This window comes from Macrobrachium nipponense, chromosome 32 (assembly GCF_015104395.2).
Source record: "Macrobrachium nipponense isolate FS-2020 chromosome 32, ASM1510439v2, whole genome shotgun sequence".
Taxonomy (NCBI): domain Eukaryota; kingdom Metazoa; phylum Arthropoda; class Malacostraca; order Decapoda; family Palaemonidae; genus Macrobrachium; species Macrobrachium nipponense.
Window position 1 is genome coordinate 28,675,275 of NC_061094.1, and position 26,268 is coordinate 28,701,542.

The 26,268-nt window shown below is 38.4% G+C and overlaps 1 protein-coding gene across 3 annotated transcripts in view; it reads left to right on the top strand.

Moving 5' to 3' along the window:
* The window catches only part of LOC135207292 (uncharacterized), a 404,100-nt gene that overhangs the window by 112,533 nt on the left and 265,299 nt on the right, over positions 1-26,268 (top strand). For all 3 annotated transcript variants that reach the window (XM_064238964.1, XM_064238965.1, XM_064238966.1), the window contains 2 exons: positions 754-849; positions 20,276-20,365. In XM_064238964.1, coding sequence (XP_064095034.1) covers positions 754-849; positions 20,276-20,365 — 186 coding nt within the window. The remainder of the gene's footprint in view (positions 1-753; positions 850-20,275; positions 20,366-26,268) is intronic.

Genomic DNA, 26,268 nt, shown 5'->3' on the forward strand with positions numbered 1-26,268 from the left:
AGGGCTGTGCTGTTTAACAGTTGCTCTTGTATCTGTTCTATCTAATTGTCTTCCCATCCATAAATTATGTAATTTTTCAGATATTTTTGTTTATATTTACAGCTTTTTGTTTGAATTTCATATATACTATGTCAGTGAATAACTTGATCACGAAGTATATAAAACGTGATGCTATGTATAAATAAAGGTTTTTGCCACGAAGGAAAAAATGAAAAAGCGAGATAACCGAGTACTTTCGGTCTTGTTCTGACCCTTTACTAAGTTTGCCTTAGTAAAGGGTTGGAACAAGACCGAAAGTACTTGGCTATCTTGCTTTTTCATTTTTTCCTTCGTGGCAAAAACCTTTATTTATACAATGTTAGTGATGATAATACAGTTTCTGACCTCAACCCAACATCATAAGGTTGCGGTATGTGTTGTTAGATGTGTCTTGTTCTTTTATGTAATATACATTTATAGTATTCATCAATTTGTTTAGTGTTTTTAGTGTCAAGCAAGATATTTCCTGCCTCTGGATTAGTTCAAGAACACAGGATTTTTATAGTAATTTTAATAACTATTTACACATTTTGCACTGGATTCAAATCAAATATGACAGAATTATCTTAACCTTGATGAGGTGTAACTATCAATTTCAAGGCCACATTCATGCAGTGCATAATTTATGAAGCAATTACTAATTGACAAAATTCATAAGCTTTTTGTAGGTCATTTCTTATTACTTATAATGAAAATAAATTTTTTTTTTTCCAGAATCAAAAGTGACAGGAAGCATAGGTGCTTTGCTTGCAGGACTGGGCAGTCGACAGCAGAAAATGCCTGAAAGTAAAAATTCTCCATTGTCTAGAGGTAAGTTTTTAATTTGTTCATACACAAACAAACCTTCAGTCTTAACAATAGGATAGGATAATTTTCTAGCACCTAGCTGGATCCGGTTAAATCGCAGATGAAAAGCAAGGAATCTTGTGAGATCTGGCAACACGTGCATATATTGGGTGAAAATTGGTCAAGGACCACGCACCCACGCCACCGCATTCAGTCTTTTTCTTGACCGCCTGGGTGAGAGTCGAGGTTGCCCTCTCGGGCTTTTATCTGGTTCGTTGTCCATTTTCGCTTGTGATTCTGTGTGTGTGCTTGTATTATGGCTGCTTCTGCTCCTTCTCGGCCTCGCCAATGTATGTGCCTGGGAACTCAAGGTTTCCAGTGTTTTCATGTCCTGGCTTCTTCAGCGACAGACCCACACTCCACATGCAGTAGGTGTCGTGCTAATGTTTGTACTATAACGAATCCCTGCCTGGAATGTCGTGTGTGGCCCAGAGAGCAGTGGAAGTTATTTTATAGTAAGAGGGAGCATTGTAGAGTTTCTACCCTTCCTTCATGGGAGGGGTTTTCATCTCCTCGGCCTGATGCTTCGTCTTCTGCCGCATTCACACCCCAATCTAGGGTTGTTGTGCCTTTATCTCCTTCCTTTTCTTCCATCAATTCGTCGTTGGAAGTATCGGGAGGCCCTCAGGCTGATTTATTTTGTAATTTCACCCCCTCTTCCTCGGAACTTAATTTACTTCCTGCGAGGGAGGAGGCTTTTTCATCAGTTTCTTTTTTTTCAGATTCGGAGGCGTCCAAAATGGCAGAGCTCTGGGGGTTACTTGGACTACAGAGTTCACCCTCCTTGGAGGGTTTGCTGACGCATATCATGGATGCTTGCCTCCCCCATCAAGCTACCCAAGCACTCCCCCCTCCTTCTGGCCTCGTCTTCGTTGGGGTCAGCCATATTGTATTGCTCCACCAGTGATGCTTGCCACTTCCTCGTGTCAGTGCTGCTGATGACGTCACGGGGTCAGCCATTTTGTATCTCTCCGCCAGTGGCGTCTGCCGCTTCCTCAGATCAAGGGGAAGCTGTGACGTCGCCACCCCTGGTCATGTCACTTCCATCGATGAGGTCATTCCCAGTTCCCTCTGCTGTGCTGCCTTGCTCTACTGTGTCGTCATCGTTTGCTCCCGTGATGTCATTGCTGCCATCCAGTATGCTCCATCTCCCTTCCATGTCATCTCTGCCCTCTCTTGCTGATCTATCTGAGGCTTTATGTCGGGCGGTTCTTAAGGGGGCCGGCTGGCCATTTTTTAAGGACAGGACTTTGATATTCATACCACGTAATAAGGTGACTTGGGACATCTCCAAACCGCATATGATTTTTGCCTCTGACCTTCGGTTTTGTGATGCCAGGGCGATTTATCCCGAAAATAGCCATTTTTCAAATTCTATCTCCTCCCTTGATATTTAATATTAAGACCTGGGATTACTATCATATATAGACCTGATGTTGACCTCCAATCGAATGAGGAGTTTTTTTTCGAAAAGTCATTTTTTTGATAGATATGAATTTTTCAATATGGTAAAAAAATAAACCCTATAAATCAGGAGAAAAAAAATTATAAAAAAAAGACGAAACAAAAATTGGAAAAATGGGCTCTATTTGATTGTTCTATAATGTCTTTCTGAGTTATATACCAAATTCCAATGTTATAGCTTTAAAACTAAGTGAGAAGATATATTTTGAAGGTCAATAAGTATAGTTTTGAGATACGGGTGTTCAAAGTTTTCCTTCGTATTTCTATAAAGACATGTTAATAAATAATGATTATTATGAATGTATTTTCTTTTTCTTTTTTGCTTAGTTAATAAACCAAAACTATTTTATTTATCATAATTTAATCATAAATGGTGATCCCTTTGCTCATATATCGTAGCCTGGGGCACTCCTCCCTACGCAACTCTCTCTCTTTCCTTCACTAACTCGGCTTATTACAGTGAATTTTCTTCTTCTGTATGTTAGCGAGATGTTTTCCTTGTATTTTCCTCTTTGGCATGATGAAATTCTTGCCGAAACAAAGATAAACAAACGTAAATGCAAGAGAATGTCAGAGGTGAAACTGGAAGGTGTACTCTCTTTTTACAAAGACAATTTAGTAAATCATGATTAATGTGAATTTCATATTCCATTTTGGGTATTAAAAAACCAAAACTTTGTTATTTATCATAAATGAAGATCTCTTTGCTCAAAGATCGTAGCCTTGGGCACAGTGTGACGTGTGCTTTCAGGCAAGATGGGGCGTTACTACGCAACCCTTACTACCAACCCTCCCCTCTCTCTTCACTAACTACACGTATACAGTGGTACCTCGACGTACAAAAGGCTCAACTTACGAAAAACTCGAGATACGAAAGCAAATACGAAAAATTTTACAGCTCTACATACGAAAAGTTTTCAAGATATGAAAGGTTGTTGCTGTAAAGTCCCGAGATTCACCCGGACCACCGAGAACAATTTTAAAACTCCCGCGCCGCCAACTGAGTAAACTCGCCACCATCCTCCCGCTCTCCCATTGGTTCCTGATGCTAGTCACCCCATAAGGTCCTGCTCTCCTATTGGTCAGCATTTACCCCTTGTGCTTTAAGTATTCTATTGGTAAAAGGATGCTGTAAATTGAAAAACTTATTCATGCAATAGTACATTTAATAAAAAAAAAAAAAAAAACATTAGGTAAAGATAGAATAAAGAATCGAAAATAATGGTTTAATCACGTTTGGTAGTTTCAGTAGTTAAAGAGATAATGAAAATTTATGGCTTACTGTGTAAAGTGATTGCTTGGCAATCGTTCGATACTTGTAAGTGCTGGATATAAACAGAAGTTTGGAAGCTTTTTTTTTGTTTGTTTATTATAGTTAATGGTTACTTAATAATTATTTGAAATGAGTACATGCAATAAATTTAATAAAAAAAATTTTGAATTAGATATCATAAAATATAAAATGAATCAGACTGCCAACAAATACATATTTTTTTAGAATTCTTCTTCTGTTTTAATATTACATATATGTTTCATTATAGCTGTCAGTAATTCGGTATCTCCATTAGGTAAAGATAGAATAAAGAATAGAAATGAATGGTTATTATACTGTTTGGTAGTTTCATTAGTTGAAGAGAGATACTAATGAAAATTTGTGGCTTACTGTGTGCTAGGAAAAATGATTGCTCTGCGTTCATTCGGTACTCGTAAGACGGGTAAGAGTTGAATGTAAATAATCGATTGGAAGGTTTTTTTTGTTTGTTTGTGTATTATAGTTTATGATTAATTAATAATTATTTGAAATGAGTACATACTGATTATTTATACATTTTATTGGCATATTCTAAGCCTTTAGCTCTTAGGTTTAGATGTCAGAATCATAGACTAGGCTACAGTAGCAACCGCTAACATAGGCTAGGCTTATTGCTAGGGGACATATGCTAAAGTCCTAATATATGGAGTAAAAATGGGGTTGAACATTACATGCAGTTGAATATTACTCAAGTATGTACAGTATTTTGCCTTTTTGGAGTCATATTTCTTCCGTCAGATCGGCATTGTAACCCTAGAACATGTGTTTTAGGCCTGGAAATATAATTTACTGGGGTGTTTTTGGAGGGCTTGGAACAGATTAGCCATTTTACATGTAAAATGTGTTCCAAGATACGAAAAACTCATGATACGAAGGGCGCCTCGGAACGGATTAATTTCGTATCTCGAGGTACCACTGTATAGGGGTTCCGGCCGGCCCCCTTAAGAGATTGGACTGTTTTGGAAGATAGGTTTGTTGCCATGTTGGCTGGGAAGACTGGGAGCAAGCATGTTGCATTGCCCCCCCCTCCCCCTTCCCCTTCCTGCCAAGAGGATGTGTAAGCAGTCAGTGCTGTCATCCTATCCTTCTCCCCCATCTCTGACACGCCGGTATATCAAGCGTTGGAAGGTTAAGGATTTTGCCTTTTGTTTAGCTACGAGTGAGGAGCGGTACGCTTGTGTTCCCGAGAGTGTTGGTGTTTCATCCCCTGTGCAAGCTGCAGTGGCTGCTTCGTCCTCTGCTTCAAGTTGCGAGTGTGTTGCAACCTGGCACATTCTTGTGCATGTTGCTGATTCTTTCACTCCTTCGGCACCAGGGCCTGTTCGTCGCTGTAAGGTTCTCAAGGCGCCTGCGAAGAGATCACAGGTTGTGAACGCTTAAGTAGTGCAGCCGAAGTGTTCGTCTCCCCCTCCCCTTGATGCTACTCAGGGTTTGACTCTCAGGAATTCTCGTTCTTTGTCGAGTGTTTTAGACTACTCCTTCCCACATACGTGCCTCCGCCCTGCACGTACACGTACGTGGCCACGTACAAGTCACTTATTGGGAGTGTGCGTAGTGATGTTCCTAGTGTTGTGGTTGGTTTGTCACAGGAGTTGGCGCTTGGCTCCAGCCCAGACAGGTCGGCTGGTGTTTCGAGCTGTTTGGCTGCTGGCTCTTCTGTTGGTCTGCACAAGGAAGGCATGTTGGATAAGCCTGAATCATCTTCTCGTCATCGGTCTCCGTTGCCAGAGCAGGAGGAAGGAGACATGCAAGAGTTTTTGTCTTCCTTTACCAAAGTTGTTGATCTCATTTGTGGGTTGAGCAATTTGGAGAGTAGGACTCAGGCTCCGTCGTCTTTCACTCCTTTCTGCTTGGAAACCTTGCTGGGGGCCAGGCAAGATCCCAAGTCGTCGTTTCAGCTTCCCTTATCGGGGCATGTCCAGTCTGTCTTGCATAAGGTGAATGCCCCTGTTTCAGCTCAGGACGGTTCTCTTCGGTCAAGGGGTTCTTCCAAGTTGCTTCCCCCTCCACTCACAAGGCATAGGAAGTACAGTCCAGTCCAAATTATGTGTGATTGAATTTGCAATTCCCCTTTTATGTGGTCGCTAGTTCTCAAAAATAGATTTTCTGTATCTGCGAAGCCATTCAAAGTCTGCGAGTCACGCTCCACAAAACGTATCAAATCTATTGTCTTTTCAAGTATTTTAGATGTGGGGTGTGTGCTGGTATCTGAGATAAGGGGTGGGAGAATGCTTGGAGGAAAAAACTATTATTCCTCCAAGGGGGAAAGAAAGTTTTCCTGCTCAGCCATTAGCTAAGACGGAATGCTCTGCCTCACGCATTTGTGACGTCATAGCGCAGTGTGTGTGAATGACCGGTATCATCATCGTCAGACATATTATTCAGATTTGTCGAAGTGTATTCTGATCATCTGCATCATGTATGCATCTGTCTAGAAGTCAAAGAGGAAGACCTATTTTCTCAAAACTAAAAAGCTTTCCCTTAAGTTAAAGACGAAAGAAGGAGCGACTTCCATTTTGGCAGCAGTTGACAACTTCAACTCCATCTTTGCTGATCATGAAGTAAGAATTTTTTTCTAGGTTAACTTGTTTTGACTAACTTTTGGCATTTGATCATTTATTTTTTTCTATTGTTGAAATAGGTTTTGATGAAAATGACTAGTGAAAGTGATTAACAGAGAAGCAGATGTGTTTGAGAGAGAAAGAATCGTTTGATCTAAACTTTTCAAGAAGATAAACTTTTCAAGAAACTGTCATTCCATATTGAATTTTATCATTTCTTATTAAGAAATTGAAATTGTAATTTCATATCAAATTTTGAATTTTCATAATCTCTTCTTTTATCGTAGAATAAATTTATATGAAATCGGTTATATAGTGAACGTGCCGAAAAAAGAAACCGAGACAGGCACTCGTAACCAAGTTTGTTAGGCCTAACGGGAGTGAAGACGCATGATCCGCCAGTACCCGAAATAGTTCAGAAAGCCTTCCTCCAGCTGAAGAAGTCTCCACGGAGGATGAGATAGAGGAGTTTGAAGGTTTTTTTTGCCAAGGATAGGTAAAGGAAATTCCATCCAAAAGGTTTTTTAAAGGAATGACTATATTGTACAGTACACTTGGCACCCAATGGTGGCAGTGTTTACATGTGGGATTTTTCACCATCCTGTTGTAATTTTAAACTTTTTCAAGTTATTAGAACCTTTTTAATGTTTTATTTATCCACAAGAACAATTTCATATTAGAAAAAATTACAGTATTGTACATAGAAAGTATTGAAAATGGGTAGTATAAAAAAGTTTGACTGGGTAAGTTGTTGTTTGCCTTAGCCCTAATGGAAATATTCCTATAGGTATGTGTTTTGAAATCTGCAAATTTCCAATAATGCTAGGCCATGGATCGACCAAATTCTCACATAATTGGGGACCGTACTGTATTATGCTATGAACTCTGCCGCGTCCTCATCCTCCTGCTCAGCAGCAATCACGGGGATCGTTGCCTGGTAGGCTGTCTAGGAGTTTGGTTTCAGCAGGGCCTTCCCATTCGTCCCAGTCTAGGTCAGAGGACCAACTTCCCTTTCTCTCCTGCTCTTACAGGTCAAGAAGGGGCTCCTTGGCCGGGAATAAGGGAGGTCGTTGATAGGTTGGATGCCTCTCCCACTCGTTTGCCAGGGGTGGGGTGGTTCCTGGTGGGTCAAGTGGCAGAGAAGTGGGTAGTAGATGTCCTTCAGGTAGGATATCTACTACCATATGACTTCTCTCCCCCAGCTCTTGGACAAACCTCTGCTCAGGCGGGTGTATTCCCCAGATTCTCTGAATTTCGTGGCTCCATGAGGAAGTGCAGAAGATGCTGGACAAAGATGCAATAGAGGAAGTGGTGTGTCCGACTCCGGGGTTTTACAGTCTCATCTTCTTGGTGCCCTAGGCGTCAGGGGGATGGAGACCTGTGATCAACTTATCCACCTTGAATCATTTCATCAGGAAGACGAAGTTCAAGATGAGACCCTGCAATCGGTGTTGGCAGCTGTGAGGGAAAGCGACTTCATGCTGTTGATAGGATTCTCTATCTGGGCATGGTCATCGATACGGAGTCTCAAAGAGTCTTCCTGTCGGATCAGCAGTATCAGCGATGAAGCAGATGGTTTCAAAAACTCGTGGACGAGCATCTAATGATGCCCCGAGGAGAATAATCCAGGAAACGCAGGTCTCTTTGCCAGATGAAACAACAACTTTACCTACTTTTGCAAAGAAGTGTTTGGAGCCGTAGAAAACGAGATGGCGAGCCAATTCCAACATCTGCTAATGTGAGTGATATTGCATTTGCGATAACTCACAGTGGTGAACCTTTTTTATTGCACGATTCTGGCAGTGACGATACCAACAGTGTCAGTTTTTTCAACTGGGAATTTTGTCTTCTCTGGAGAAGCTGGTCTCTCATGGGCAACTTCATCTTTGGTCTCTGCAATGGAGACTGAGGGAATTCTGGTCTCCGTTGGGGGACTTGCCTCTAATAAGGGTTCCTCTGTCCCTGGAAGTAAGAGAAGACCTTCGTTGGTGGTTGGACGGCCGGAATCTCTTGAAGGGTATTCCTCTGCATTCTCTTCCCCCGGACTTCCCTCGCAGGTTGGGGTGTTCATTTAGGTGGCCTCATTAAAGGCAGCCTTTCTGGGTCTGAAGGAATTTTAGGAGAGAGTAGAGAGTCATTCTGTTGTTCTTATGTAGGACAACACCACGGTGGTTGCTTATGTGAACTTCACGCCTTGACAGTCGAGGTTCATTGGTGGGCGGTCAGCAATTCAATAGAGCTCTCAGGCAGGTATATCCCAGGCAGACAACCTCAGTCGTCAGGATCAGATCCTAGGCAAGAATTTTCTCTTCCTCAGGCCATGGCAAACAAGCTCTTCCAGGTTTGGGGGAGACCCAAGCTACCCGGTTCAACAGGAAACTGGAGATATTCTGTTTGGTGGCCCCGGATCCTCTGGCTTTAAGGGGGGACGCGTTCCAACATCCCTGGGACAACCTGGAGGTGTATACCTTCCCTCCGTTTTGTTTGTTCTGTCAAGTCTTGAATAAGTTGATGAGTTTGCAGAATCTCAGGATGACTTAGGATGACTTAGGTAGCCCCCCTGTGGCTGCAGGCAGAATGGTTTCCGGATATGCTGTCGTTTTTGTAAGTAGAATCTCTGTCTCCTCACGGTTGGAGGCTATTGAGTATCTCCTCTGAGCGAGAGGCTTTTCTCAAGAGGACAGCAGGGCTTATGTCCAGCAGTCTCAGAAAGTCTACCTCTGCCGTTTACCAAGGCAAATGGGCGAATTACTGTGTTTGTTGTCGTAATTGGGGTTTTTCTCCACTCAGAACCTCTATTCAGCACATAGCAGACTTTTTGACCTTCCTCAGGGATGAGAAACGAGGCTACAGGGCGGCCCTGAGTTTAGTGTTACGCCTTAGAGGTATCGACATCTCATCCTGGGAACTCTCCTTGCTGGTTAAGGGGTTTAAACAGTCGTGTTTTACAGAACTCAAACCCCCAACATGGGATGTTTCCTTGGTCTTGAGAAGTTTCACTCAAGCTCCTTAGGAGCCTTTGTGTCATTCGTCAGACTGGAACCTGACACTCAAAACGGTTTGCCTCCTGGCCTTGGCATCTTCGAAGAGAGTGGGGAAGCTACACAGCCTGAGCTATGATGTGAAGCACACCAGGGTTTGGGGGTCAGTGTCCTTCGTATTTGTCCCGGAATTTGTGGCTAAGACCCAGAATCCCTCAGTGCAGGATGATAGGTTCTCCTCCTTTTCCATCTCATCACTGGATTCTTAAGAGCTTTTGCTATGTCCTGTCAGGGCTCTGCATTACTATCTTAAAAGATCACGACATCTTAGGCCAGGTTGTTGTAGGCTTTTTGTTAGCACGGGGAGTATGAAGAAAGAGGTGTCCAAGAAACAATTCCTTTTTGGGTATGTGAAGCTAGCAGACAGACATATTTAACTCTTGATAATTCTGCTGCCACGTAGAGCACATGACGTCAGGGGTATTGGTCCCTCTCTGGCTTTCAAGAAGAATTTGGAGCGCCTCAGCGGCGTGGTTGGTATGGTATTAGCGTCCCACCTCGGTGGTCGCGGGTTTGATTCTCGGCCATTCCGTTAGGAGGGAGAGATGTATATTTCTGGTGATAGAAGTTCACTCTCAACGTGGTTCGGAAGTCGCGTAAAGCCATTGGTCCCGTTGCTGAATAACTATTGGTTCCACGCAACGTAAAAGCACCATACAAATAAACAAGAAGAATTTGGCTTTCCAAAGAGTTCTAAGCGCTGGTACTTGGTTATGCCAGTCCACGTTCCTCTTTCTATCCTAAAGATGTTGCCCACAGATCTATGGTCACGCTTTCCCTAGGTCCTGTGGTGGCTGCCCAACAGATTGTGTAACTCATCGTTGCCCTTAACAGGGCATGTTTGTATCTTACCTAAGATGATTGTGTGGATGAGGGAATGAGTGAGTTGGCTAGTCTCTTTTCTTTTTCTTTTTCTCTCTTGTACCTTTCCTTCTTCCTACGGGTGGGTTGAGGAATAGACACATCATTCACTGGACTGGTCTGATACAGTTGAGAAGGTAGTCATACTAATAGTTTGGTTGCTTGGTGTACAGATATCCAACCCTCTATTCCACAGCACACACTCCGCTCCTTAGCAATGGGGAGTAAGGAGTAGTAACGAACCCTGGCGCATTGGTTTGTTATTGAACAGTCAAAGTTTCTCTGTAGTTCCCTATGCATTGATTTGTCCCTTGTATCATTGTAGGTAACACAGTGGCTGAGTTGTTTGATATCACTGTATCTAGCTTCTCACGGACATCAGTCCCTCACTGGTAGATATTTCTGCTGGAGCTGGACTGGTGGGTAGGCCCCCAGCCACTTTAGGATGTATGTACCTCCCTCCAAGTATAAGTTTATCCTATTGTTAAGACCGAAGGTATGTTCGCATATGAACAAATGACAAATTTTCTAAGAAAATTTGTATTTTTGTTAGCTACAAACCTGAGGTCTTAAAGTTGTACTGCCCACCTCTAGCTGCCCCTCTGTCTTAAAGACATCCTGGGTTGGGAAAGACTAGACACGGTGGCATGGGTGCGTGGTCCTTGACCAGTTTTCACCCGATATACGCATGCATTGCCAGATCTCACAAGATTCCTTGCTTTTCATCTGTGATTTAACCGGATCCAGGTAGGCGCTAGAAAATGATCCTATCCTATTGTTAAAATCTCAGGTTTGTAGCTATGAAAAATAGAAATTGTCTTAGAAAATGTGTAATTTAAAAAAATTTATTTATTGTTTCCAGAATTAATTATGTAGCCCATGTTCAGCATGTAGCACGAGAGAGAGAGAGAGAGAGAGAGAGAGAGAGAGAGAGAGAGAGAGAGAGAGAGAGAGAGAGAGAGAGAGAGAGAGAGAGAGAGAGAGAGAGAGAAAACAAAACTATTTGCCTCACTCTCTGTCCAGAGTTCCTGTAGGTAAAATAAAAAATAAGACTTTGAGACCTAATTCTTAGGTTAATTTCAAAGGTGCACATTACACGTACATCACGTGTTTCCAGATTGCAGCACATAAAGGGTATGTTCTAAGTACGTCAGGCTATCATCCACATATCAAGAGATTATCAGTATAAGATAGGCTTTTTCATAATATATATTTGCTTTTAAAAGAAGAGAAAGAAAAAAAGTACAATTACAATAAACACTACTGCACATTGTATCAGATATATGAACATTTTGCATATACAGTGGACCCCCGTACTTGAGGGGGATGCGTACCAGACCCCCCGTGAATACTTAGAACCTCCTCTGAAAATGCTTATTTCTGCCTATCATGAAAGTTCAAATACCAAATGGTATACCTTAAATAACATCCTACTTCAAATATACCTTAAATTACTATCCTATTGCTATATTGAACTTTGAGATTATATTATGTTAATACAGTGGTACCTCGAGATACGAAAGGCTCAACTTACGAAAAACTCGAGATACGGAAGCTAATACGAAAAATTTAACGGCTCTAAATACGAAAAGTTTTCAAGATACGAAAGGTTTCTGTAAAGTCCGAGATTCGCCCGAACCACCGATAACAATTTTGAAACTCGCGCGCTGCCAACTGAGTAGACTCGCCACCATCCTCCTGCTCTCCCATTGGTTCCTGATGCTAGTCACTGCCATGAGATCCTTCTCTCCTATTGGTCAGCATCCCTCCCATGATGCATCTATGTACATAGCGGCGTGCCTCGGCCACTCGGTAGCAGCATCGTTATCGTCCGCAAGCGGTATTCGTTCGGTCTAATGATTTCGTTTAGTAACGTAAATTCGTTAGTGATTTTGTTGCAGTATACGTACTTTATCGTGTTGTGTGAAAACTTTATCCTACTTATACATAAATTACGTACAGTATATATGTAGTCATGGGTCCCAAGAAAGTTGAAATTCACGGAAAGAAGCGAATGCTCTCTTTGGAGACAAAGATGGAGATTATCAAGAAGTATGAAGCTGGTATGCGATTGAGTGTGATCGCTAAGGAATACGGCCGAAATCCGTCGACAATAGGCACCATCCTTAAGCAGAAGGATGTCATCAAAGCAGCTACACCTTCCAAGGGCATCACTATTTTGTCCAGCAAGAGGACCCACGTGCACGACGAGATGGAATGGCTGCTTCTTGTCTGGATAACACAAAGAAATCGCTGGCGATACGATAACAGAGAGGCAATCTCCCACAAGGCCAGCGCTATTTTTGGCGATTTGATTGCCCAGGCGGAAGACGACGGAGGGGAAGGGACTTCAACGCCAACCCCAGAGTTCTAGGCTTCGCATGGGTGGTTCGAGAAATTTCGTAAACACACTGGCATCCATTCGGTGGTGCGGCATGGGGAGGCTGCCAGCTCAGACAGGAAAACTGCCGAAGCCTTTAAAAAGACGTTCAACGAGATGATGACCAAGGAAGACTACAGTTCTCAGCAAGTCTTCAACTGTGATGAGACTGGCCTTTTTTGGAAAAAAAATGCCTCGTCGGGCGTACATCATGGAGGAAGAGATGAAGCTACCTGGGCATAAGCCTATGAAAGACAGGCTTACGCTCGCACTTTGTTCAAACGCCAGTGGGGATTGCAAGGTGAAGCCCCTACTGGTGTATCATTCCGAGACTCTTCGAGCCTTCAAGGCCCACAAAGTGCTTAAGGAGAAGCTTCCAGTGATGTGGAGGGCTAATGCAAAAGCCTGGGTAACGAGGCTTTTGTTCACGGAGTGGGTAAATCTGTGTTTCGGCCCGACAGTGAAGAAATTCTTGGAAGAGAAGCGCCTCCCCCTGAAATGTCTGCTGGTGTTGGACAATGCCCCTGCCCACCCTCCTGGCCTCGAGGAAGATATCCTAGCGGAGTATTCCTTCGTTAAGATTCTTTTTCTTCCGCCCAACACCACCCCTCTCCTCCAGCCCATGGACCAGCAAGTGATAGCGAACTTTAAGAAGCTGTACACGAAACATCTTTTCAAAAGATGTTTCGACATCACCGATACCACAAACCTCACCTTGCGTGAATTTTGGAAGGAGCATTTTGACATCGTCATATGCATCCGACTCATCGACCAAGCTTTGCAGGAGGTTTTGAGGCGAACCTTGAATTCCTCGTGGAGGAAACTCTGGCTTGATGCCGTATCTGCCCGAGACTTCGAGGGATTCGACGTGGGCAAAGCTGATGCTGCAGATTCAGAAACAGTTGACGATTCGAAACTGTTTTGCAACCAGATCTGGATGAGATCGTTGCACTCGGCAAGTCCATGGGGCTGGTCATCGACGAGGACGACATCAACGACCTTCTCGAGGAGCACCAAGAGGAGCTTACGACGGATGACCTGAAGGAGTTGGAGGCAATGCAACATAACATTGTTCAAGAGGAGTTCTCTAGCAGCGGCGAGGAGGAGGAGGGCGATCCTATGACAGCGGCAGAAATTAAGTATGTTGTAGCCGCTTTTCATAAAGTGCAATTGTTCATAGAAAAAAGACACCCCGAAAAGGCTCACACAGGTTGTATGCTTGCGCAGTTCGATGACGTTTGCCTGAGTCGTTTCAGGAACATTGTGAAAAGTAGGCAGAAGCAATCTTCCTTGGATAGTTATTTTTTAAAGAGGCCTTTAGCATTAGCAGGAGTAAGCAAAAAGGAAGAAAAAATCTACGTAAAGTATATAAAAGTAAAAAAAAAAAAAATTAAATAAAAAAAAGACAAAAAAAATATTTTTAATTTTAGTGTTTTGTGAAGTTAAAGTCTTACAGTTTTGTTAATGTGTTTCTTAAATATAAGTTTAGTTTTCCTTACATTTTTTATGTGTTTCGTAAAGTTAAGTGTACGTATGTACGTACGTATCTGCCGTTTGTCCTCCTCCTCTGCCGCCACTTTCGGAGATAGCCTCACTCGAAAGGTAAGCTTCCACATTTTACTACATACGTACAGTATTTCTTGTATAACATGTACGCTAATACATAATTAGCATTACGTTATTAAGTTAGGTATTGAATGGTCCAATTTGTTGTAGTATTTCATTGTTTATAGGTCAATTTAGCTTTATTATGAAATTTACTGGGGTGTTTATGGAGGGCTTGGAACGGATTAGCCATTTTACATGTAAAATGTGGTCCAAGATACAAAAACCTCATGATACAAAGGGCGCCTCGGAACAGATTAATTTTGTTTCTCGAGGTACCACTGTAATATCATTTCAAATCATCTTAAAATATTTTACCATTAAAAAATATATATACATACAGCCAATAACATAAAGAGAGAGAGAGAGAGAGAGAGAGAGAGAGAGAGAGAGAGAGAGAGAGAGAGAGAGAGAGAGAGAGAGAGAGAGCGAGCGAGCATTCAATCGGCAACATCATATACAGTGGTACCTCAACATACGAAAGGCTCAACTTACGAAAAACTCGAGATATGAAAGCAAATACGAAAAATTTTACAGCTCTACATACGAAAAGTTTTCAAGATACGAAAGGTTGTTCCTGTAAAGTCCCGAGATTCGCCCGGACCACAGAAAACAATTTTAAAACTCGCGCGCCGCCAACTGAGTAAACTCGCCACCATCCTCCTGCTTTCCCATTGGTTCCTGATGCTAGTCACCCCATAAGGTCCTGCTCTTCTATTGGTCAGCATCTACCGCTTGTGCTTTAAGTATTCTATTGGTAAAAGGATGCTGTAAATTGAAAAACTTATTCATGCAATACATTTAATAAAAAAAAAAAAAAAAAAAAAAAAAAAAAAAAAATTAGGTAAAGATAGAAAAAAGAATAGAAATGAATGGTTGTTATACTGTTTGGTAGTTTCAGTAGAAGAGAGATAATGAAAATTTATGGCTTACTGTGTAAAGTGATTGCTTGGTGATCGTTCGATACTCGTAAGTGCTGGATGTAAACTGAAGTTTGGAAGCTTTTTTTTGTTTGTTTATTATAGTTAATGGTTACTTAATAATTATTTGAAATGAGTACATGCAATACATTTAATAAAAAAAAATATGAATTAGATATCATAAAATATAAAATAAATCAGACTGCCAACCAATATGTATTTTTTAGAATTCTTCTGTTTTATTATTACGTCATTATAGCTGTCAGTAACTTGCTATCTCCATTAGGTAAAGATAGGATAAAGAATAGAAATGAATGGTTATTATACTGTTTGGTAGTTTCATTAGTTGAAGAGAGATACCAATAAAAATTTATGGTTTACTGTGTGCTAGGAAAAATGATTGCTTGGCGTTCTTTCGATACTCGTAAGACAGGTAAGAGCTGAATGTAAACAATCGATTGGAAGGTTTTTTTTTTTGTTTGTTTGTGTATTATAGTTAATGATTAATTAATAATTATTTGAAATGAGTACATACTGATTATTTATACATTTTATTGGCATATTCTAAGCTTTTAGCTTCTTAGGTTTAGATGTCAGAATCATAGAGTAGGCTACAGTAGCAACCACTAGCATAAGCTAGGCTTACTGCTAAGGGACATATGCTAAAGACCTAATATGTGCAGTAAAAATGGGGTTGAACATTATATGCAGTTGAATATTACTCAACTATGTACAGTATTTTGCCTTTTTGGAGTCATTTCTTCCATCGGATCGGCGTCGTAACCCTAGAACATGTGTTTTAGGCCTGGAAATATAATTTACTGGGGTGTTTTTGGAGGGCTTGGAACGGATTAGCCATTTTACATGTAAAATGTGGTCCAAGGTACGAAAACTTCATGATATGAAGGCCGCCTCGGAACGGATTAATTTCGTATCTCGAGGTACTACTGTATCTGACCATCAAGAGTGAAATATAATTCATGAGACATAGAGAATAATAATGAAGAGAGAGAGAGAGAGAGAGAGAGAGAGAGAGAGAGAGAGAGAGAGAGAGAGAGAGAGAGAGAGAGAGAGAGAGAGAGAGAGAGAGAATAAACTCTGTACGACTCCGACTCCTTCCCCTCCTCCAGTACATATATCAAACTGTCATTTACTTCCCTGCTCTCATTTTTTGAAGTGGATAAAAAGACTGGGAATAGTTATGTCTTTTATTAGTCCTTTTAATATTTGAAAATTAGTTACTAGGTAAATAATTTATTTAACATACTACAAAACAAATAAACATACTTGAGTAAGAAAGAGAGAAAGAAATTTTATTGTTATTGTTTAATCTCCTTAAACTTTATATCATTTGAAAACTAGTAGTGTAAATTATTATTTTATTAACCCCTAATTGCCGAGCCGGTATTTCCGAAAGTATCTCCCGTATGCCGGTGGTGTTCGTGAGTGAGCGCCGAAGCAGAAAAAAGTTCTTTAAAAAAAATCACAGCACGCTTAATTTTCAAGATTAAGAGTTCATTTTTGGCTCCTTTTTTGTCATTGCCTGAAGTTTAGTATGCAACCATCAGAAATAAGAATAAAATATCATTATCATATATAAATATTGGAATATATGATAGCGCAAAAAAAAAAAAAAATTGATATATAATTGTATGCAAATCGAGCTGTGAGCAAAACGGTTAAAGCTAATGAGTTCATTATTTTTTGTTGTATTGTACACTAAATTGCGATAATTTTGGTATATAACAAATTGTAAAACGATCAAAGCAACACAGAAAATATTATCACAATATGATGCTTGAATTTGTAATGCGCTGAGGTTAAAAAAAATTGGTTTAAAAAATTCACCATAAATCGAAATATTGTCCTAGAGACTTCCTGTTTGTTGCAAAATGAAGGTAATTGATTGAATATTACTAAGCCATAAGTGTTGTAGCTTACAATTGCAGTTTTCAACCATTTCGGTTGAGTTAAAGTTGACCAAAGGTCGAATTTTTTCTATTTATCTTGATTTATATGAAAATATTCCAAAACTGATAAAAGCTACAACCATGGGTTGTTTATTGTTGTATTCTACATGAAATTGCACACATTTTCTTATATAAAATTTTATGTAACGGCTAATATAAAACTGTGCAAACATGGCAATCGAACAAAAAAATTTCTGATTTTTACGGAAGTTACAGTGTGGACGTAAGTAAAAAGTTTATTTCATAAATTCGCCATAAATCAAAATATTGTGCTAGAGACTTCCAATTTGTTGCAAAATAAAGGTAAATGATTGAATATTACTAGAATGTAATAATTTTAGCTTGCAATTGCGTTTTTTTACCATTTCGGTTGAGTCAAAGTTGACCGAAGATTGAAATGTTGGCACTTATCGTTATTTATATGAAAATATTTCAAAACTTATAAAAGCTACAACCATGGGTTGTTTTTAATTGTATTCTACATGAAATTATGCACATTTTCATATATAAAATTTTATGTAACGATTAATATAAATCGGTGCAAACATTACGACAATTGGACGAAAAAATTTCGGATTTTTTCAGCAGTTACTACGTGGACGTAGGAAAATGTTTATTTTCAAAAATTCACCATAAATCGTAGCTTACAATTACGGTTTTCGACCATTTCGGTAGAGTCAAAGTTGACTGAAGGTTGAAATGTTGGCAGTTATTGTTATTTATATGAAAATATTTCAAAACTAATAAAAGCTACAACCATGGGTTGTTTTTTGTTGTACTATTCTACATGAAACTGCGCACATTTTTATATATAAAACTTAATGTAACGGCTAATATAAAATGGTGCAAACATTATGACTTTCGGACAAAAAATTTCTGATTTTTTCGGAAGTTACCGCACGGACGTAAGGAAAAAGTTTTTTCAAAAATTCACCATAAATCAAAATATTGTGCTAGAGACTTCCAATTTGTTGTAAAATGAAGGTAAAGGATTGAATATTACTAGAATATAAAAGTTTTAGCTTACAATTGTGTTTTTCGACCATTTCAGTAGTCAAAGTTGACCGAAGGTTGAAATTTTTGCACTTATCGTTATTTATATGAAAATATTTCAAAACTGATAAAAGCTACAACCATGTGTTGTTTTTTGTTGTATTCTAAATGAAATTGCACATATTTTCATGTATAAAACTCTGTAACGGCTAATATAAAATGGTGCAAAAATTATGTCAATGTGACGAAATAATTTCCCAGATGTTTCGTTGATGCTTTTTAGTGCAAGAAGAAAGAAATTCGCTCTTGCGCGCCTTGGTAACGATTGTAAACAAAACAACAGCTTGATCTATGAACTCCGAGCACCCCTCAAAGTGCGTGATACAAAAGTTTTCGCCAAGTAGGCCTACAACTATTTTTCCGTGAATTTTTAAAAAAAAAATTTGCGTTAACGTTTCGTACGTCAATTAAGCACCCAACAGACAATTTTTGTCGCCGTTTATTACGTCCAATCTGCGTTTAAGGGTTAATAAAATGTAGTAGTACCGCTAAAGACATTCATACACCTCCAATACTTCCAGCCAAAACAGAGGGAGAGTTTTACCACTATAACATACGTATTTTGTAGGGTTAGAGAGAGAGAGAGAGTTGATTTATTTAAAAGTGTGAAATGAAAAGATTATTGTATTTCTTGAACCCTCTCACGATTACGGGGGTTCCTATAGTGCTCTCCGGTATGCGACTTATGCCTTGGAGGGGAAAACGGGGTTTGCTCTGAGAAGTTTCTTTGTAAAAATCGATAAGTCCAAACTATAATTAATGTATTCTTCTGGTTTGTTTTATGATGTCGACAAATGATTAAATTTTTTCCTGAAGTAGTAAAGAAATTTTCACAAGGCTTAGAAATAATAAAATAGACGTGTTGAATGTGATAGTTTTTAAGAAAATCATAGATATTTTTTAAAATAATCATGAAAATATAATAATAGGTTTGGGGAGTTTATTTTATATTAAATTGTGTGGAAACATTTGAACTTTCATATGGAAGCAATCATTTTGCTATAAATGTTTTTGTTAATTACTTGTTACTGATTAAAAATTGCACAAATTTTTACAGAGTGCAATTTTCAGTTTTTCCAACCTACTTATGTTGATGTTTTGTATCTCCCCTAAGTAAGGAATAGATAATAAAGATATCATAATACTCTCTCTCTCTCTCTCTCTCTCTCTCTCTCTCTCTATGATAATAATAGTAATAATAATAAAAATAATAATAATGATAATAATAATAATAGTATTTAAAGTAATAAAATATCCTTTCCTTCATCTTATGATTATTTCAACTCTAGAGAAGCTCCAAGCCAGAGCTGTCAATTATGTCAATTTAATGTAACAGGTTGGGAATGTTGCAATAAGCAGGTCACAGGACACACACTCTCTCTCTCTCTCTCTCTCTCTCTCTCTCTCTCTCTCTCTCTCTCTCTCTCTCTCTCTCTCTCTCTCTCTCTCAGATGAGAGAATTTTCATGGTACACGTATGTTTATTAATATTTTCAATATTAATAAGATTAAATAATAATATAACTGTTATTACAAAATTTGTATGAAAGTACTTTTCCTTCATCTTTTGTTTAACTGAAGCTCGAAGCCAGATCTGTCAAATATTTCAATTTAAGTGACATTTTGGGGGTGTTGTAGTTGCGAGTTCAGTGGACTCACTCTCTCTCTCTCTCTCTCTCTCTCTCTCTCTTGTAGTTAGTGGTAGATGATTTGAAATTGATCTAATTTTACCTTCACCAACTAGAACTAAATGCGCCATTCTAAAACATATACACAACTGAAAGTTGTATTAGTCCAAATAAAAAGCACTGTTTGTTCATGGAAAGGAATTTCAGAACAAAGACAAAGAGACAGAATAAAGAAGTTATTAAAAACGAGGTTGAGAAGACTTCTAAAAATAGATCGGTCAGAAAGGGTAAAGACTTTGAAAAGTTAGCTTAATTCTTGGGAGCATGATTAGGGTCATATTTACAGACATGACCAACTTACACGAAAATTCTAAATGTGTGGGGGTCTAGAATGTAACCTTACATAAGATTGATGTATTACTGTATATATATGTGTATGTATTTATGTATGTATGTAAAATTTCAGGGTAAAGTGAGAACAATTTTATTTTATTCATATCCAGTTGTTTTATTGTGATGTTAGTAATTCACCTGAAATTTAAGTAAAATTAGGTATGTGAGTATATTTGCAATATTTTTTTCATTTTGTTTTGCAGGGAAAGGTGAAATCTATGAAATTAACCAGTTTGCAGCAGATGAAAATAAAAGTCGTCAGTCAAAAATGGATGAAGCTGAAAAAGAAAAAGGTAAGCTTCCTCAGTCCAGAGTTATGAGAAAGGCTATTAAGAGCTGAAACTCGCTCTGTTATAGCGCAATAAATCACAGATTTTATGACACTAGAGAAGCAACGGAGGTTTCTGTTCTTTGCTGATAAGCAAAAACTGCCATTAAGGGGATCGGCTGCCTAAAAAACCCAAAAAATATGAAACATATTCGATTTGCTGAAAAAAATTCCATGGCTTCGTAGAGCATTCAAGAATGTGTCCACGAAGTATTATGCTAAAAAAAATTCGCCTTACTTTTCTAGTTATGGCCTGAAATGTAACAATAACTTTATACCCACAAAACACCAGTAGCGCAAATGATTTAGTCTGGTATAGTTTTTGTGATATATGTTACGAAAACTTCCTTTGAAATGAAATATATAATGTCAATAATAGCCTAATTGGTACCTTCTTAGTTATTCCTAGACAAGACAAAGCACGCATCATGAGTCATGAGGCTCAGCGCGTGCCCACTGGCCAACAGTTGCCTATAAAACTTGCACGTTATAGGGTCGCATTTTTTCACGCTCGCTAGCCTTGACTGAACTCTGTGTTTTCTGCGGTGTTTTTAGTTTTTCACCATGCCTAAAAGGTCCAAGACTTCACTTCATGCCTCTAGAATGCAGAAAAGCCTATTGGATATGCCCATCGAAGAAGTAGAACAGAGAATTCAAGAAACTAGTGCCATAGAGGGGAATGAAGCAACGACGAGAGAGAGAGAGAGGCCGCGCAGCAAATGGCGCACGCTATGATCTCTGCTGTCCAGAGGCCAACCACATCCACCCCTAATCGTCCCTTTATTCGTTCATCACTGCTAAAGGGCAAAGATATTTTAGAAGAAGAAAGCAGTAGATCGGAGGCTGAAATTATCAACGATAGTGGAAATAAAATGATAATAATAAGTGAAGCAAGACTTGAAAAATTACATGAATCACGAAAACCGAATTGTGGATGCAAAGTAATTTCGAGGATCCATTTGGCAAGGGATTGATTTGAGACACTAGTAAAAAAGATATGTCCTAAAAAGATATGTCCGTCTCCAACAATTGTCAGATACAAACATTAGCATAATGATTAATTATTATGGCGGGGCAATCCACCGTAATATTGGTAAATCATGGATTGATATGAAGAAGGATATAATGGCATCATTCAACCATATATTCAGTTCCCAAAGAAAATCAACGTCATGGACTTTGTCAAAAGGGAAGATTCTTGGTGCTATTTTTCCGCGCAGCATAGCAATGGGTAAAGAAAGAGAGAAATAGAGTTCAAGAGATCTTCAACAGTTATCAATTTAGATGCTGAGAGTGAAAGGAAAATAAAGGCTGTGTATGAAGCCCTGTCTGAGAAAGAATTGCTTGAACGCTGCGTTGCGCTGGGTCTTACACAAAACGCGAATGAAAGTTTTTCATTAAACAAAATTTGGAACAGAGCACACAAGACTAAGCTTGCTGGAGCACAAAGATAATCAATTAATTAATATTCCTATTCATAATAATTTTGCATTAATACTCAAAAATAAAACTAAAACCATAAAATTAATGGTAACACAGTCTTTTACTTTTTTCATGTACCTAAAACTTTGAAGGCCCGTTTCTCAAAACATAAGTTTTTCACCTTCAAAATGTATCTCCTCCCTTAGTATTGGACCAATCTAAATGAAATTTCATATACAATATGGGGAAACATGGTAGATTGAAAAAAAGCCAGGGATTTTTAATATTTTGAGTTTCTGATTTTTGGCAATTTTTTTTCCTGTAATTTTTCCGGGAAAATTTCATAAAAAAAAAAAAAAAAAAATTCATATCCCGAAAAATAATTGAAAAATAAAAAAATCCCCATCCCGGCTTTATATCAAAGGTCCATATGGTGTTTTATACGTGGTTCAATCTCATCCCTTAAAACCAAAAGCAGAGGAGGAGATGCATTTTGAAAATGGCAATTTTTGGCCGAAAAATGCTCTGGCGTCACAAAACCTAAGGTCACTGAACAAAATTTTTTTCCCCAGAAGTTCCACACAATATCCTTTAACAAACCCCCTATATATCAACATCCTGTCGTTAAAAAAGTCGGAAACCGGCCGATCCCCTTAACTGAAACTTGGTGATTTATGGTGTGTCTCTTATGTACTGTACATCTCAAGTTCAGCAAAAGCATGGGCACATGCTTGTTGTCTGTACTACATATAATCATATCCAATTTTCTGGGAATTTAGCCGGGCTCTTTCCCTGCTGTACATGCCTGTCAAACAAGATGGGTGATAATACGGTCCTGGGAAACAATATCTCCAGCTATAAGCTTTGCCAAAAGTTTCTCATCTAGTAGGTTCATGGCACGTTGCAGCTTTTCGTTATCTCCAGCACTAAGCTTCGCCAAAAGTTTCTCATCTAGAAGGTTCGTGGCACATCGCTGCAGCTTTTCATGTAAAGCCAATGTCATGCAATCTTAAATCTTTGAGTCATACTGATTTGTCACAAATAAAGTAGATTCCTTTCTCAGTTTTAGATTCTTCTGCATCTTCACCTGCCTTCTGGCTACTACATGTGAATTTTGCTGATGGGGCATCATCATGTTTTGTCTTGAAAGATGACTTCCTCCTTTCTAGTTTTGGGGTTTTGAACTCCAGCATACGTGATTCATGATATGTAGCCCCTGATGGCTACTTTGCAATTAATTTTTACAGCAAAATTAGCACAAAACACAACAAGTATGTGTGGGAATGTGTACTACGAGCACAGAGATGGTTGTTCAGTGATAAGCAAAGGTAGAATGGGTCATGAAAGAAAACGGAATGCTTTGTTTGGGCACTTTATACATGACCGGGTCACGCGCTAGGCTCCGGAGGAAATGCACAATAACAGAAAATTTCATTAAAAAAAAAGTCTATAGAAATATACAAAAACAGATTTGACTGTATAAATACGAATGTACCTAGGGGATGCACAACTGGGCGGCTGGGGTAGCTTACCTGATCTGCTAGACACTTCTGTAGAGTCAAAGTTGACCGAGCGTGGTTTTTTTTCTATTTATCGTGATAAATATGCAAATATTTCGGAAAAGAGAAAAGCTGCAACCTTCAATCATTTATTGTTGTATTCTACATGAAATTGCACACATTTTCATATATAAAACTTTATGTAACGGCTAATTTTAAATGGTGCAAACATTTCGACAATCGCAAGAAAAAATTTCTGATTTTTTTCGGAAGAGTTACCGCGCGGACGTAAGGATTTTTTTTTTTTTTTTTTTTTTTCATAAATTCACCATAAATCGAAATATTGTGATAGAGACTTCCAATTTGTTGCAAAATGAAGATAAATGATTGAATATTACTAAACTGTAAGTGTTTTAGTTTACAATTGCGTTTTTTGACCATTTCGGTAGAGTTAAAGTTGACCGAAGGTTGAAATTTTTGCACTTATCGTTATTTATATGAAAATATTTCAAAACTGATGAAAGCTACAACCATTGGTTGTTTTTAGTTGTATTGTGCATGAAATTGCGCACATTTCCATATATAAAACTTTATGTAACGACAAATTTAAAATAGTGCAAACATTAGGACAATCGCACGAAAAAAATTTATCAGAAGAGTTACCGCGCGGACGTAAGGAAAAAGTTTTTACATAAATTCACCATAAATCTAAATATTGTGCTAGAAACGTCCAATTTTTTGCAAAATGAAGGAAAATGATTAAATATTACTAGAATATAAGAGTTTTAGCTTACAATTGCGTTTTTCGACCATTTCGGTAGAGTCAAAGTTGACCGAAAGTTGAAATTTTGGCACTTATCGTTATTTACATGAAAATAATTTCAAAAACTGATAAAATGCTACAATCATGAGGTATTGTTTATTGTTGGTATTCTTTACATAAAAATTGCGCACATTTTCCATATATAATACCTTCATGTAAAGGCGTAAGTTTTAAACAAAAACGGTTGCAGAAAAATTATGTCAAAGTGACGAAATAATTTTGAGATGTGTCACTGATACTTTTTAGTGCGATAAGAAAGAAATTCGCGCTTGCGCGCCTGTGTAACGATTGTAAAAAAACAACGCCTTGATCCGTGAACTCCCAGCATCCCCCAAGGCGTGGGATTCAAAAGTTTTTGGCTGGTAGGCCTTAGAAGTATTTTTGCCGGCGGAATTTAAAAAAAAACAAACTTTTCTGAGTCGACATATAAATACGTCCAACTCACAATACGGAGGGAATATTTTGACCTCTGACGTTTAATACATCCAATCGGCGTAAGAGGGTTAACTACATAAGGGGCCCAGGTACATTAATTGATTACAAAGGGAAGAAATTATGTTATTGGTCACTTATTAACCCTTAAACGCCGGGAGCGGTAAATAAAAAAATGACTCCCGTATGCCGGAGGGGTTTGAGAGTGAGCGCGTAAGCGGAAAAAATATTTTTTCTTTTTTCAAAAAAATCACAGCGCGCTTAGTTTTCAAGATTAAAGAGTTCATTTTTGGCTCCTTTTTTTGTCATTGCTTGAAGTTTAGTATGCAACCATCAGAAATGAAAAAATTATCATTATCATATATAAATAATCAATATATGATAGCACAAAAACGAAATTTCATATATAATTGTATTCAAATCGCGCTGTGCGCAAAACGGTTGAAGGTAACAAGTTACTTTTTTTTTCGTTGTAATGTGCACTAAAATTGCGATCATTTTGATATATAAACACATTGTAAAACGATAAAGCAACACAGAGAAAATATTATCAACAAAATAATGCATGAATTCGTAACGCGCTTACGTAAACACATATTTTTTTTCAAAAAATTCACCATAAATCGAAATATTGTCCTAGAGACTTCCAATATGTTTCAGAATGAAGACAAATGATTGAATATTACTATACTGTAAGAATATTAGCTTACAAATGCAGTTTTCGACCATATCTGACGAGCTAAAGTTGACCGAATGTCAAATTTTTTATGTATATATTTTTTTATATGCAATTATTTCGAAATAAGAAAAGCTACAACTTTCAAATATTTTTAGTTTTATTCTACATGAAATTGCGCACATTTTCATATATAAAACTCTATGAAATGCCTAATATGAAACGGAGCAAATATTCCGAGAATGGGACTTACGCATTTCGGAGATTTGTGCGGAGAATCCGCTGCGCGGAGGGAAGGAAAGATTTTTTTTAAAAATTCACCATAAATTTAAATATTGTGCTAGAGACTTCGAATTTGTTTCACGATGAGATAAATGACTGAATATTACTAGACTGTAAGAGTTTTATCTTACAATTGCGTTTTTCGACCATTTCGGTAGAGTCAAATTTGACCGAACGTGGTTTTTTTTTTCTATTTATTGTGATTTATATGCAAATATTTCGAAAATGAGAATAGCTACAGCCTTCACTATTTATTGTTGTATTATACATGAAATTGCCCACATTTTCATATATAAAACTTTATGTAACGGCTAATTTAAAATGGTGCAAACATTACCACAATCGCACGTTATGCTGTTTTTTCGGAAGAAGTTATCCAGCGCGGACGTAAAGAAAATGTTATTTTTTTCATAATTAACCTAAATCGAAATATTGTGCTAGAGACTTCCAATTTTTTGCAAAATGAAGGTAAATGCTTGAATATTACTAGAATATAGGCGTTTTAGCTTACAATTGCGTTTTTCGACCATTTCGGTAGAGTCAAAATTTTTGACCTGACCGAGGTTGAAAATTTGTCACTTATCATTTTTTATATGAAAATATTTCAAAATTGATAAAAGCTACAACCATGGGTTGTTTTTAGTTGTATTGTGCATGAAATTGCGCACATTTTCATATATAAAACTTTATGTAACGGCTAATTTAAAATGGTGCAAACATTACCACAATCGCAT